This window comes from Periplaneta americana, chromosome 3, assembly GCF_040183065.1.
Source record: "Periplaneta americana isolate PAMFEO1 chromosome 3, P.americana_PAMFEO1_priV1, whole genome shotgun sequence".
Lineage (NCBI taxonomy): Eukaryota > Metazoa > Arthropoda > Insecta > Blattodea > Blattidae > Periplaneta > Periplaneta americana.
The window spans coordinates 45,752,907-45,767,581 of record NC_091119.1 but is presented as its reverse complement, the minus strand read 5'-3'; the positions used below and the strand labels follow the sequence as shown (position 1 = coordinate 45,767,581).

At 36.2% G+C, this 14,675-nt stretch overlaps 1 protein-coding gene across 3 annotated transcripts in view; it reads left to right on the top strand.

Moving 5' to 3' along the window:
- The window catches only part of LOC138695995 (uncharacterized), a 42,090-nt gene extending 27,680 nt beyond the window's left edge, over positions 1–14,410 (top strand). For all 3 annotated transcript variants that reach the window (XM_069820451.1, XM_069820449.1, XM_069820450.1), the window contains 4 exons: positions 8,010–8,144; positions 10,477–10,799; positions 12,478–12,692; positions 13,241–14,410. In XM_069820451.1, coding sequence (XP_069676552.1) covers positions 8,070–8,144; positions 10,477–10,799; positions 12,478–12,692; positions 13,241–13,428 — 801 coding nt within the window. In that variant the 5' untranslated portion in view covers positions 8,010–8,069 and the 3' untranslated portion in view covers positions 13,429–14,410. The remainder of the gene's footprint in view (positions 1–8,009; positions 8,145–10,476; positions 10,800–12,477; positions 12,693–13,240) is intronic.
- The last annotated feature ends 265 nt before the right edge of the window (positions 14,411–14,675 follow it).

Sequence of the window (14,675 nt, the reverse complement as noted above, 5' to 3'; positions counted from 1 at the left end):
TGATACAATAATTTTTTTTTTAATAATTTCACGATTTTTTTATCACTTCTTGATTATGTTTGAGAATGTTTGTTCTGTTCGTTTCATTTAATTGCACAGCAGTATGAGTTGCGTAACATAGCCAATGAAATAACATTTTTCAGGTGAGACTGCGAAGATTCGTGCATTTTGCTTTTTAGGGGCAAATGTCCTAAATCTGTCACACCCACTCCTAGTCCATGCAGTATCACCACCGAAGAGGAGGCAAGGAAAACAAAATACAGATTTTTTTGTTCACATCCACGTAACCACAAATGCTTAGCGTAAATTTCATTGTTATACTTCCTTACATATATGCACTATTTCGGCTGGATGAAGCTTAAGTAAGATTTAAGTCGGGTAACGGACGACCCTTTAATTTCACTTTATTACATCAATATTCTCCGCAAGGGAAAAATAAAATTAATATTCTGTAATTCACACACACTCATGCTTGCACATTTGCACTGGTTAAGTTACGGTATTAAGACGTCACACCAAAGCAACACTCAGATATACTGATGGTCAACAATTTACTAAAACTGGAAAAGAAGTCTCTTTCGTATTTTACGTGCTATATCAAAAGGATTCTTACTTACTTACTGGCTTTTAAGGAACTCGGAGGTTCATTGCCGCCCTCACATAAGCCCGCCATTGGTCCCTATCCTGAGCAAGATTAATCCATTCTCTATCATCATATCCCACCTCCCTCAAATCCATTTTAATATTATCCTCCCACCTAAGTCTCGGTCTCCCTAAAGGTCTTTTTCCCTCCGGCCTCCCAACTAACACTCTATATGCATTTCTGGATTCGCCCATACGTGCTACATGCCCTGCCCATCTCAAACGTCTGGATTTAATGTTCCTAATTATGTCAGGTGAAGAATACAATGTGTTGTATAACTTTCTCCAGTCTCCTGTAACTTCATCCCTCTTAGCCCCAAATATTTTCCTAAGCACCTTATTCTCAAACACCCTTAACCTATGTTCCTCTCTCAAAGTGAGAGTCCAAGTTTCACAACCATACAGAACAACCGGTAATATAACTGTTTTATAAATTCTAACTTTCAAATTTTTTGACAGCAGACTGGATGATAAAAGTTTCTCAACCGAATAATAACACGCATTTCCCATATTTATTCTGTGTTTAATTTCCTCCCGAGTATCATTTATATTTGTTACTGTTGCTCCCAGATATTTGAACTTCTCCACCTCTTCAAAAGATAAATTTCCAATTTTTATATTTCCATTTCGTACAATATTCTCGTCACGAGACATAATCATAACTTTGTCTTTTCGGGATTTACTTCCAAACCTATCTCTTTACTTGCTTCCAGTAAAATTCCCGTGTTTTCCCTAATCGTTTGTGGATTTTCTCCTAACATATTCACGTCATCCGCATAGACAAGCAGCTGATGTAACCCGTTCAATTTCAAACCCTCTCTGTTATCCTGGACTTTCCTAATGGCATACTCTAGAGCAAAGTTAAAAAGTAAAGGTGATAGTGCATCTCCTTGCTTTAGCCCACAGTGAATTGGAAACGCATCTGACGGAAACTGACCTATACGAACTCTGCTATATGTTTCACTGAGACACATTTTAATTAATCGAACTAGTTTCTTGGGAATACCAAATTCAATAAGAATGTCATAGAAAACTTCTCTCTTAACCGAGTTATATGCCTTTTTGAAATCTATGAATAACTGATGCACTGTACCCTTATACTCCCATTTTTTCTCCATTATGTGTCGAATACAAAATATCTGGTCAATGGTTGATCTATTACGCCTAAAACCACACTGATGATCCCCAATAATTTCATCTACATATGGAGTTAATCTTCTCAAAAGAATATTGGACAAAATTTTGTACGGCGTCAACAAAAGTGATATTCCTCGAAAGTTACTACAGTTAGTCTTGTCCCCCTTCTTAAAGATAGGTACGATGATGGACTCCTTCCATTGTTCTGGTACAATTTCCTTTTCCCAAATAGCAAGTATAAGCTTATAAATTTCGTTAGATAATGCGCTTCCACCCTCTTGTATTAATTCTGCTGGAATTTGATCGATACCTGGAGACTTATAATTTTTCAGATTTTCTATCGCAATTTCGACTTCAGAAAGTGTGGGTTCGGGTATAAATGGCTCAGCAGTTTGTATTTCAATTTCGTCCCGATTATTTCTATTTGGCCTATGTATATTTAGTAGTTGTCCAAAATAGTTTTTCCATCTGTTCAGAATTGAATGAGCGTCTGCAAGCAAGTCACCATTCTCATCCTTGATCACGTTTACCCTTGCCTGATATCTATTCTTGAATTCCTTTATGCCCTTATATAAATCTCTAATGTTTTTATTTTTACTATTTGTTTCTACCTCATTCAGTTTTTCCTTCAAGTAATCTCTCTTTTTATTCCTAAGTGTACGATTTGCTTCCTGTCTTTTATTGAAATAATTATCTCTATTCGCCTCAACTGGATCCTGTAAGAATTTCAATTTTGCCTGTTTCCTTCTTTCTACTACCATGCAACAATCTTCATCAAACCACGGTTTCTTTTTCTTAGTCTCATAATAACCTATGCTCTGTTCAGCTGCAATTTTTATATTATCTCGGATATTTTCCCACATGCTATTAACACCTAACTCTTCCTCAACTTCGTTGGAACTTGCTAATACGGCAAACCTATTTGAAATTTCGACCTGATAATGTTGCTTAGTTTCCTCGTCCTTTAATTTCGGAATATTGAATCTTCTAATATTAACTTGTTACTCTACTCGCTTGGTTACTGATAGTCTTTCTCTTAGTTCTCCAATTACCAAATAATGGTCAGAATTACAGTCTGCCCCCCTGAAGGTTCGAATGTCTACTATATTAGTATGTCGTCTTTTATCTATCAAGATGTGATCTATCTGGTTATGTGTCAATCCATCTGGAGAAGTCCAAGTATATTTATGTATATCCTTCTGGGGGATTCTACTCGTCAATCATTTTGAGTTAAGGCAAATGTTAGGTTCTGCTGGAGGCTGGATATATCCGTAATAATAAGGCAAAAGAGAATATTAATTTCGTTATATTAACTCGATAAGATTCTACAACAATAAGTATGTGAAAAGAAAATAAAAATTTTGTCATTAAGTTTCAAGGGAATAGAGAATCCATTTGATGCAGCATTACAATAGCGTTGTGGGAGGAGAGGAAAGATCCCTTGTTGCCTGGCTCTGCAACCACTGCAGCGAAATATGGGTTTTAACAGTGGCAGTTTTCCTTTGCTCCCCTTCACCTCTCTACCCCCTGACCAAGCAAGAGAGACTCTCTATGAGCTGACCACCCTGCAGATCCCAGGACGACTTTGAATGCAGTGTCAATTCCAATATAGTCTACGTGCAAAAAGATTATGCATAAGATAATAGTACATATTCCTGGCCAGATGAAATATAAAGCAATTTACCAATAAAAGCTGTAACAATTCTTCTAAAAATTGAAATAAATATTATTTTTATTTTCCTGTCAAAGCAGGGAGTGCTGCAGCTCCGCAGCTCTTATGGACGAGCCGCACCTGCTTACAACCATTGTTTATTTCTTCAAGAAATTTTGAATGCCTTCATCAAAGAAACTTACACTATTTCTGCATAAATCGTTTCAATTTTAAAGCTTGGTAACAAAGCGATTTTTGAGTCAACAAGGAAGACGGTGGTATTGCTAAAATGTGTAAACGAATACTATGAAGGGTGTCAAACTGTCATCATCATCAGCCACATGGTTTAAGCCTTATTTGGCTCGTTCCGGTCTCTTGAAGTATATAAATTTTAAAATTGTTGAAGCCATCTTTTCCTGGGTGTACCTATGTTTCGTTTTCCAGTTGGTCTGTAGTTGAATATTAATTTAGGAATACGGTCTTGAGTCATTCTTTCACCGTGTTGCTTCCATTTATTCCTATATTCTGCGAGTTTTTCAATTAAATTGAATATATTCAGTTCTAGTCTGATGTCTTCATTGCGTTTCTTGTCTAAGAGAGTATAGCCTGCTATACTCCTCAAAAATCTCATTTCTATCACCTCGATTCTTTTTTCTTCGGATTTAGTAAGAGTCCAGAATTCAGAGCCGTACAGCAACATAGGAACTGCCATAACTTTATAACATTTTAATCTTGTTTCTTTGCTAGTGTATTTTAAAGTTATTTTTATTACCCCACAGAAATAATTAAATTTGTTTATTTTATTTGTAAAATCTTCTTTTCTTGCATATGAGATATTGCAGCCCAGATAATTAAAAGTATTAATTTGTTCTATCATTCTTCCATTCAACACTATTTTGGCTCTAATTGTTTCTAATCCTCTAAAGGCTAACACTTTTGTTTTAGTAGCTGATATAGTTAAGCTATTTTCTTTGCTAATTTTGTTTAATTTAAATATTGCCATTTGTAGGTCATTTTCGGAAGCACAGATTAAAACCTGATCATCGGCAAAAAGTATTGTATCTAAGTTTATGTTTTTTTATTTTAAAATGTACTTTCAAATCCATCTGCCACTTCAACACGATGTCGTCCATATACACATTAAAAAGTGACGGTGACAATGGGCACCCTTGTCTTACTCCTCTATTTATATTGGCTATTTATTGTCCTTTTTTACAATCAATTACAATTTGGTTATTAGTGTACAAATTTCTTATTATTGTTATTAAGTGTTGTGGTATGGCTTTTTGTTGCATTATGTCCCACAGCTTCTTTCTCTTAACTTTATCAAACGCTTTTTCATAATCTATGAAGGTGCCAAACTAAGAAAAGAAAAATGTGTTTGTCTTTTGTGCTGACATTAAACTATTCTGCCGAGGCCACACAGGGTACTATTTATGCTACATCCGCAATATATAGCTCTCTTTATTTACAATTTGACTGGCCACACCAAAAGCATATGCTACATTCGTAATCTTAGCTATGTTGGGGAGGGTTTGATTCTTGGCTATATTTTCAAAATGTCGCTGCGTATGGGCATGCACAGTACATTTTCTGATGGGTTTCTGTCATGCCAAATGCAGAACTCTCATTCAGCTTCACAACTTGTGTTTTCTACATATTTTATTTTGAATAGGTAGATACATAGTGTGATTATGAGCAGTTAATTGAAGGTGTTAGAAGAGTACTAGAACCAGAACATGCGGGATAATGCGTGAGTGAAGATTTAATTTGTACATACCGTACTAAGATTCCAATTTTAGCTTAAGTTTTAGTATAAAAAAAGAATAAAAAATCAACAACAACAATTACTTGCAAATTTCAGTACCAATCAAATACTTTCTTTTTGATAGACCATACTTACTGAAAACCTTAAATACAAGGTATTCATAAGAAGAAGAAGATAGGGCAGGATCAGGAATATGAAGTAAGATCTTCTCACAATACATATCTCTTGGACCAGGCTCAATAAATGCTCAACAGACTTCAAAACTTAACTTCTGGGCATAGTGTTTAATCTACAGACTCCATAGCTTCTTCTTCTTCTTTGGTTCTACAGCTGGGTTCCAGCCTTGACCGCTCCAACGATGCTTTTCCATGCCCTTCAATCTAACATCTTTGTTTTCCATCCTCTAACACCTGCTACTATTACATCCTTCTCCACTTCATCCAGCCATCTTAGCTGAGGTCTCCCTACTTTTCTGGTGCCAAAAGGTATAGTGAGAGTCAGTTTCTTGCAAGGATTATTTTCATCCTTCCTACAGATATGGCGCAGCCACCTGACTCTCCTAGCTTTAATTTCTCTGCAAACATCTGGTTCTTTAAAAAGTTGGTATAATTCATAGTTATATCTTTTCCTCCAACTGCCCTCATCATTTACTGGTCCATATATCGTCCTCAGAACCTTTCTCTCAAATATACTCAGCCTACAATTGTCGGCACTGCCAACTGCCAGGTCCATAAAGCAAGACTGGTCTTATTAATGTTTTATATAATTTTCACTTAGTGTTGAGGCTGATATCATGTGATCTTAACTGTTTCTAGAGTCCATGATAGCATCTATTTGCTGTGAGGAGTCTAACAAACTCCATATAGGAATGAAAATAGTACTGTAATACTGGTAGACTGAAGACCAGCAGTAGAAATAATAACTGTATTCAATGGAATAACTCCAAGACTTGTCCAGGAATTTCGAGTCTGTACAAAATTCTGATAGTGTAGGAAAGAAATATTATGTTACAGTGGGTTCTTTCACATGTAGGACTGTTAATGAGCAGGCAGACTCATTTATTTACAAAGAGAGATGTCACAATTGTAAAAAAAGCTACCAAAACAAATATCACTTGAAGTACGAGGCGTGTTTTTAAGTAAGTTCCGTTTTCATTTATAGCTTGTTATTTTGCGCATGCGTGTTTTCTTCTTCAGTCCTCAGGCAAGCTGTGCATGCAGTTTCAGAGCCTCAGTCCATGTGTGTGGTTAGTTGTGATCAGTTGAAATGTTTAAAGTGATCGAGCACCCCGCCGACTGTGAGATGCGGTCTGTTATCCGTTTCTTGAATGCGAGGAACATCAAACCAGCTGACATTCATCGTCAACTTTGTGAGGTGTATAGTGATGATGCCATTAGTGATGGAATGGTCAGGAGATAGGTTAGGAAGTTCAACGAGGGCCGCGGCTCTGTGCATGACGAGCAGCGTACTGGTTGGCCATCTTTGATCAATGAGGATTTGGTGCGTGCTGTCGATGAAAAAATTCATGAGGACAGGAGGTTCACAATTTCTTCGCTTTCCCAGAATTTTTCACAAATGTCGCGGAGTGTTCTCTGCAAAATTGTGACAGATCGATTACGATATCGAAAATTGTGCTCACAATGGGTACCCAATATGCTCACTGAGGAAAACAAAACCAAACGAGCTTCCAGTGCATTGAGCTTTCTCACACGTTACAGTGAGCAAGGTGATGAGTTTCTTGACCATATTGTGACAGGTGACGAGACTTGGGTGTCTCACATGACACCTGAATCGAAGCAGCAGTCCATGGAATGGAGGCACACTGCATCGCCAAGGAAAAAGAAATTCAAACAAACCATGTCAACATACAAGATCATGTGCAATGTTTTTTGGGACAGAAAAGGAGTCCTACTCATCGAATTCTTGCCTCGGAGTGAAACAATTAATAGAGAAACCTATTGTCAGACCTTGAAGAAGCTCCATCACGCAATTCAGAACAAGAGACATGGAATGCTGACTGACGGAGTTGTGTTGCTTCATGACAGTGCTCGGCCACACACAGCTCGTGACACCCAAAATCTCATCTCGAAATTTGGTTGGAAACAAATTGACCATCCCCCCTACAGCCCGGATTTGGCTCCGAGTGACTTTCATCTCTTCCTGCACCTCAAGAAGTTCCTCAGTGGTCAACGTTGTGATGGAGACGATGAAGTGAAAACAGCAGTGTGAGAGTGGTTCGCATCGCAGGCGGGAAATTCTACAATGAGGGGATAGAAAGACTTTTGCTACGTCTCGATAAATGCCTCAATAATGGTGGAGATTATTTTGAGAAGTAATTGAAGTGTGGGGAATACAATGCAAAAAAATTGTTTGTAAATATCTTCCCGTTTACTTACTACACCCTTTTGGAACTTACTTTAAGAACACGCCTCGTACAGTGTATTAGATATGAATGTAATAAGATAGAACTACTGAGTACGAAATATTAACATACAGAAAGATACAGTCTGTCAGGAATATTTAGTATCTACCAAAGTACAGGAGTAGCACTTATTGAATTGGAACAGGTCATGACTGCTTGTACGAAGATGGTCTACAAAGAATGAGAATCACTGAGGGAGGGGTTGTTCTTTGTGCAGTTAAGAAGGAATAAATAAAATGTAATGTAACATGTACTTGTATGCATGCTCCGCTTTACACGATTCAATCCAGGAAAGAAGAATCACCAATGGACACATTACACTATTACACTATTACTAAATTTTGCAAGAAAGGAAGTAGTTTTCCATATTAACTTTTTATTTGTTACAGGTACTGAAAGAAGGAGATGATTGTATTACAAATATAAGCATTACAGGCAGGATTTTAAATATGCTGCATCCACAACCAGAAGTGAACTTGCCAATAGCCATTTACAAATTAGCATCAAGATTGGCAATGGATGAAGTGAGTATATAATTTAGAGGGTACCTACTGTTTTAATGCAGGTTTCCATTATAAATTCATCATTATTCATTGTTCGAAACACTCTTTTAACACTTACAATCACTGAATAACTTTATGATATGTTTACTGTGTTAACTTTTGCAATTTACCTGACTGATTAGTTTCGAAGTGGTATCCTTCATGACTAGGCTTCGTACAATGAATTCAATAAATACGTCTCACTTTATTTTAAAGTAATTTTTTGTAACGTTCTCCAATTAGATGATACTTTGGAAATGTTAAATTAGTGGTGACCAATTCAGTTGCTCTTACAAAGCACTGTGTGGACAGATGTGTACTCAGGAGCAAAACAAAGCAACGTTGGCATTGCAAGCATTGGGACAATCAGCTCTTGCATACTGCTCGTATGCAGCAAATAGTGCTCTTGCTCAAAGAGCATGAGTTGATTTTATTTTTTTTTTAGTAGGTTATTTTACGACGCTTTATCAACAGCTTAGGTTATTTAGCGTCTGAATGAGATAAAGGTGATATTGCCGGTGAAATGAGTCCGGGGTCGAGCACCGAAAGCTACCCAGCAAGCATGAGTTGATCACCACTGCATGAAGCATTTGTGTGAAAAAAACCTAATGTGTTCATTTCTGTCTTATCTGTTTACATATTGTAATTCTGTCAATACAACCGCAGCTTGTAAATGAAGGCTCTGAAAGGAAGCCCACTAGTACTACTACTACTACTACTACGACGTTGGCATCACAGCCCAAAGTCGAGCCTTAGCCTCCTCAATTTTCTTCCTCCAACTGTCCCTGTCCTGTGCTGATCTTCTCCAGGCAGTTGTTCCGAGATAGTCCTGAGAATCGATCGTTACTGCAGCTATCCATCTATTTTTGGGTCTGCCGATTGGTCTTTTACCATGTATTTTCCCTTCTAAGATCTTCTTTGGTATTCTGTTCCCTTCAATCCGATAGATATGTCCGGCCCATTCAAGCTTCCTTAATTTGATGAAAGTAACAATATCGAAACTTCTATATAATTTATATAGCTCAAGGAAGCCCACACTTACAAAAATTTGGGAAATACTTTTATCATTATTCTTGAAGTTCACTTTATAACACTTGTTCAGAGATAAGTAGATGGCAGTGAAATTGAGTTCTAGACGACCTGGAAATCTATAGACAGGAAACCTCCACAATTGCCAAGAATCATCTGAACACAAAAATCACACTGTGAAAAAAATCACTATTATTAATTACTGTGATTTTTCCAGACCTATCACAGTTCAAATCTGTGATGGCAAACTGTTGTCACACCCCACCTCTACTACAAGCACAAAGTGGAACAAGGGTGCAATTTTCCGCGATTTAAATGCTTGTGAATGCTATTATTCAGAGGCGATTTCTCAGGGCATGCTATGCTTGCTGCGCAAGCCCAATATTTTCGTAGAATGTGTATTTCTCAAAATGGCGTTACGTACATTAAAATTTATTTTGATTTTTGGAATACTGTATAGGCGTAATACCATCTGCAGCTTGCACACCACAAGTATCACAATGCTTGCTCGTTTCTCGGAGCTACAGCAGGAAAGACGTACAAATAGCGAGAATATGATACGCTCGCAAGTGCCTTCCTCCTTAGTCCGTCCTAGGCGCACATGCTTCTGTTATGTGTTGTTTGAAGCTCTGGTCCGAGAGCTACATCAACGACTATTTAACGTTACACAGATCAATATTGACAGCGGGAATGTGCTGTGATTTGCGAGTGCAATGTAATTGTATGAGCGGAATGCATGTGTTAGCTACTGCATGAATTATTAATTCTTAAACATTAATTTGAAGTATTGCAATGAGTTCGGAATTGTGTGTTACTGAAACTTTATTATTAAATCCATTTTCCCGAAGGACTGTTCAAGAGAAGACAGACATTAGAGAGAATATGTGCGCTCATTCAGTGCAGCTCAATACAACAATATGCATTGGTTGGCAGGGTCGAAAAAAACTAAATAAACTGTTTTGTTGGCCATGTTTATTATATTATATCGAACTTCTACTTCTGATAAGCGAATATGATCCATGACTCATAATGATTTCATAATTACAAAATAAATTATTTATGTGGGTCTGATTACTTTTATTAATAATGAATTATTATATCCTCCCATCTTCCCCTATGAATAAACGAGCAAGCCTAACTTTCGTGACTAGCATTCGACCCTGCTATTATTTTGTCTTAATAGCACAGTGGGAAAAGTATTTCCTTCTTGAAAAAGCATTATCATGAAATCATTGAACTACCAGATTAATAGGAGATTGCAGTCTCGGGATTTCATGTGTTGCAGAGTTACAGCAATGCTGCAGAGTTGTTTGTGGAGTTGCTGGCACAGACAGATCTGCAGCCTGTTCCCTCTCTTATCATGCAGTTGCCATCCCTGAGTGTGATATATCACAGTGCTGCCACTATGTTGCTGAAGAGCAACGACCTTCAGCAGGCTGAGCAGCTGTGTAATAGAGTCATAAGCTTCCACTCCAGTAAAAGCGCTAGACCTGTGGACATGGAGCACAGTTTGCTGTGCCTGCAGGAGGATCTGGTGGCTCTCATGCTGTTGGCCAGAATACACAGACTTCGAGCCGAAGTCATATTGGAGTCAGAGATTCTGGACAAGTATAGTACATTCTATAATTCCACCTTCTAGAGTTTGTATTGCTTTCTGCTGAAGTTGTTTATTATTTCATTACTTTTTTAATTACACTAGTTCAGAATACAACTTTATTTTCTGACGACAAAGCAATTTGTTTCCGAACTGACGACGATTTGAAATGTACTATACATTTTTTATGTAACTTACAGGAAATAGGTCCACACCTGTGGAGTAACAGTCAGCGCGTCTGGCCGCAAAACCAGGTGGCCCGGGTTCAAATCCCGGTCAGGGCAAGTTACCTGGTTGAGGTTTTTTCCAGGGTTTTCCCTCAACCCAATACGAGCAAATGCTGGGTAACTTTCGGTGCTGGACCCCGGACTCATTTCACCATCATTATCACCTTCATTTCATTCAGACACTAAATAACCTAGATGTTGATACAGCATCGTAAAATAACCCAATAAAATAAAAAAAAATACAGGAAATAAGACAATGACAGACAGCAGTAAAATACTTATAGCAATTCTTTCTGACGAAATAGAATGTAAACGAGCCAAAATAATGATTAATGATGTAATTATTGAAAAACTAAGTACCGAATTGTTCCAAATATAGTACGATTTTTTTTTTTTTTTTGCATTAAAGACAGCCTTGTGAAGATCGTACTCATATTATAATTGCAGCATAATCCTTTTAAGTCGTAAAAGAATTAGTTTGCAGAGAGTGTAATGGCTGGTTACTTGAAAGAACCATACTCTAACGAGTGTGAAGAGTTTCAAAAAATGCTGTGCCTCTAATAACATAGATGGCAATGAGAGAAATTTTGTGAAAAAGTATCAGTCTGTAGAAAAATCCAGTTTAATTTCAGAAGATGAGGGGATAGAAGGAATAAAAGAAAAATAAGAAAGTGAAGCCGAAGATTGGGAGTGATATCTGGAAGAGAATATTGCTAAAGACTGGAACTGTAAACTTGAAAATAGCTGTAATGTTTTAATTTCCCCTCCCCCTCATTCTGTAACATTTCAGTATTCTAGTTTCGTAAAATTTTAAGATAAACAATTTGTACATCTTGATTACACTACTTTTAACATTATATCACTTCGGAGAACGTATTATTTGACTTTCTTGTGTTAAATGTTACATTACCTCGTTAACATGTTTCAGCCTGCTATTGGCCATCTTCAGAACTGGTTGTTGTTGGTCTTGGCGCCTTTTGTTTGTGTTTACTGTGAGGGTGTGTTTGTGTAGTGTAATGTGGAGTCAAAGAGTGTGTGAACACATCCAAATGAAATTCTCAACACACAACTCAATTTCAGAACACACACACTCTTTGACTCCACATTACACTACACAAACACACCCTCACAGGAAACACAAACGGCACAAAGACCAACAACAACCAGTTCTGAAGATGGCCAATAGCAGGCTGAAACATGTTAACGAAGTAATGTAACATTTAACACAAGAAAGTCAAATAATACGTTTTCCGAAACAATCACTTTGGACAAGCTGTAAAATCTAACCATTTTATATTTTGCATAAAATGTTAGTTCTGACAAATTGCCATCATACATACATTATGTTATTGGGTACACATGTGTTCCTTATTACTTCTTTCTTCTTTTACCGTAATTTAAAAGTAAGTAATTAATGTAAAATTAACTTTAGACGAATGTTTGTATATTTCTGATATGTTTACAGGTGCGTGAGGGTTATCTATCACTACACAAACCAGAATAACTCTTCAAATGAAGATATGAAAAATGTTAATACTTCTGAACCCAACATTATGCAATTGCTAAATATTTTGGCTTCTAAACTACATCTTCAGAAAGCTCATAATTATCTTCTCAGAGGCTCTGATTTCGATAATGATGCTTTCTTTCAATTCAAGCAGGCCATTTTTCACAATCCAAGTAAGTATACCTTTTACATAATTTTATGTTATTTTAGTATCGTGAATATGTTGCGCTAATATTAGGTATTACTAACTAAAAACTAGACTTATGTGATTAGGTATAACAGAAAAATCGACTTTTTTTTACTTATGTGCCTTTTCCCGCCGACCAAAGATTAATATTTGCCAAGAGTAGAAATAATATAAGCCTATGACATTTCTGTTGTGTTGAACACAAGGAAGAAGGGTTGTCCATTCAAATGACGACTTCCAAAATTAGAATTGTTGCTGTCGTCAGTGTTATGGTATAATTTCTTTGAAATTGTGACCTTACATATTCTTTACTGCACTTATTACGTACCTCTTAAATACATGATATTTAAGTGCATTTCTTACGTCTTTTTGTTATATAATCTTAGCCTGTCAACAACCCATATCTGCATTCTCTATTCTTTTGACCTGTGTTATGATTGAAGTCCATATTTAAGATTCATCCCGAGCCTGTTGAACATTTTATTTGAGTTGAATGATGTGATTTTTTAATTTTTTATTCTATTTTATTCTTAGGAGACAGGGATGTGGTTTCTGCTTACATCTCATTTCTGAAGGATAATCATCTTGATGAGCCGAATGTATTACGGACACTGGATAATTGCAGTCATTTCCATGGAGAAGAAACTAACAGTTCAGCATTAAAATATTTAATGCAGCCAGAAGATAAAGATGATAGTGATATGGACATGTTTGCTGAGTAAATGTGAACATATGTAAAATAGTTCTATATCTGAAATGTAATAGTTATACAATCTGCAACATATGTAAGCCCATGTAAGCCTAGACGTGAAGAATGTGGATTCGAAAATTACACAGTTTCATCTTCCTTTTATGAACATAAACAAATTGTTATTCTTGGTGAAAACAAACAGTTTTTACGAGTAAGAAGTACTGATTTTGATTTGTTCTTCCTCGTTGGCTGTAAATAATCAGATTTTAACAATTTATAAACATGATCTGCTAAAAAAATGGTTCATATGTTCATTAGTGAGTTGATTTATCTCGTTTGCTCTCGAAGACATCTTTTCAAATTCAGAACTATATATTGGGTAATCCTCGAATATATAATTGCAGTGTCATGAACCAAGAACACAGTATTTGTTAAAAAAGAATATATGAAAATACATGTAGTCATCATTTGAAGTTAATTCGAAATTATACATCACTATCACTGAGAATTCTGCTCTGGAAATTGATTCTGTGTTCCCTACAAAGCTGAATGTTGCAGCCACAACTTGATTAAATTTTGCATTAAACACTATACATATTCATGCATATTATTTTAAATAAAAATCAAAAGTCCGCAAATGACAATTGGTTCCTTATTGCATAACTATGCTATATGACAGGTTATTCTTGAAGAATCATAAATTTCGTAATGAATCGAGTTTGTTTCATTATTATTTGCTTCAGATTACAGAATTATTTTTGTATTTCAGTCCATAGAACTGACTTTAGACTTTCACCTCTAAGAACAATATAGGATATAAACAGTTTAAATACTAAAATTTGTTAGGTCAGAGAGGTCATGTTCCTGAACAAATAAATCTAAAGCTTTTGTTTAAAATTCCGAAGTTTAAATTACAGGATAAATGGGTGAATAATTGTGTGAAATGTTAAGCATTGTATGGGTTGAAATCTTGTAAGACTTATTATGTTTGAAATATATTTAAAGAAGGTTTATATATGTTGAATTATTTAATCTTTATTTGTTTAATGAATATAAAAATTACAATATTTCTGTGTCACTGGAATTGGTTTGTTGGAGAGAGGTTAGGATTGGTGTACAGTAATATAATTCATACATGAAAGAGTCTATTCTACCGAACACCATGTCAATGCAAGTACCATTGGTAATAACCAATTGTTGGGTTTGAGATGAGGCTCAAATCAAATGTACCTTTTACATACAGAGTGATTCACTAAGTTCTCCTCTGGTTTATGAAGG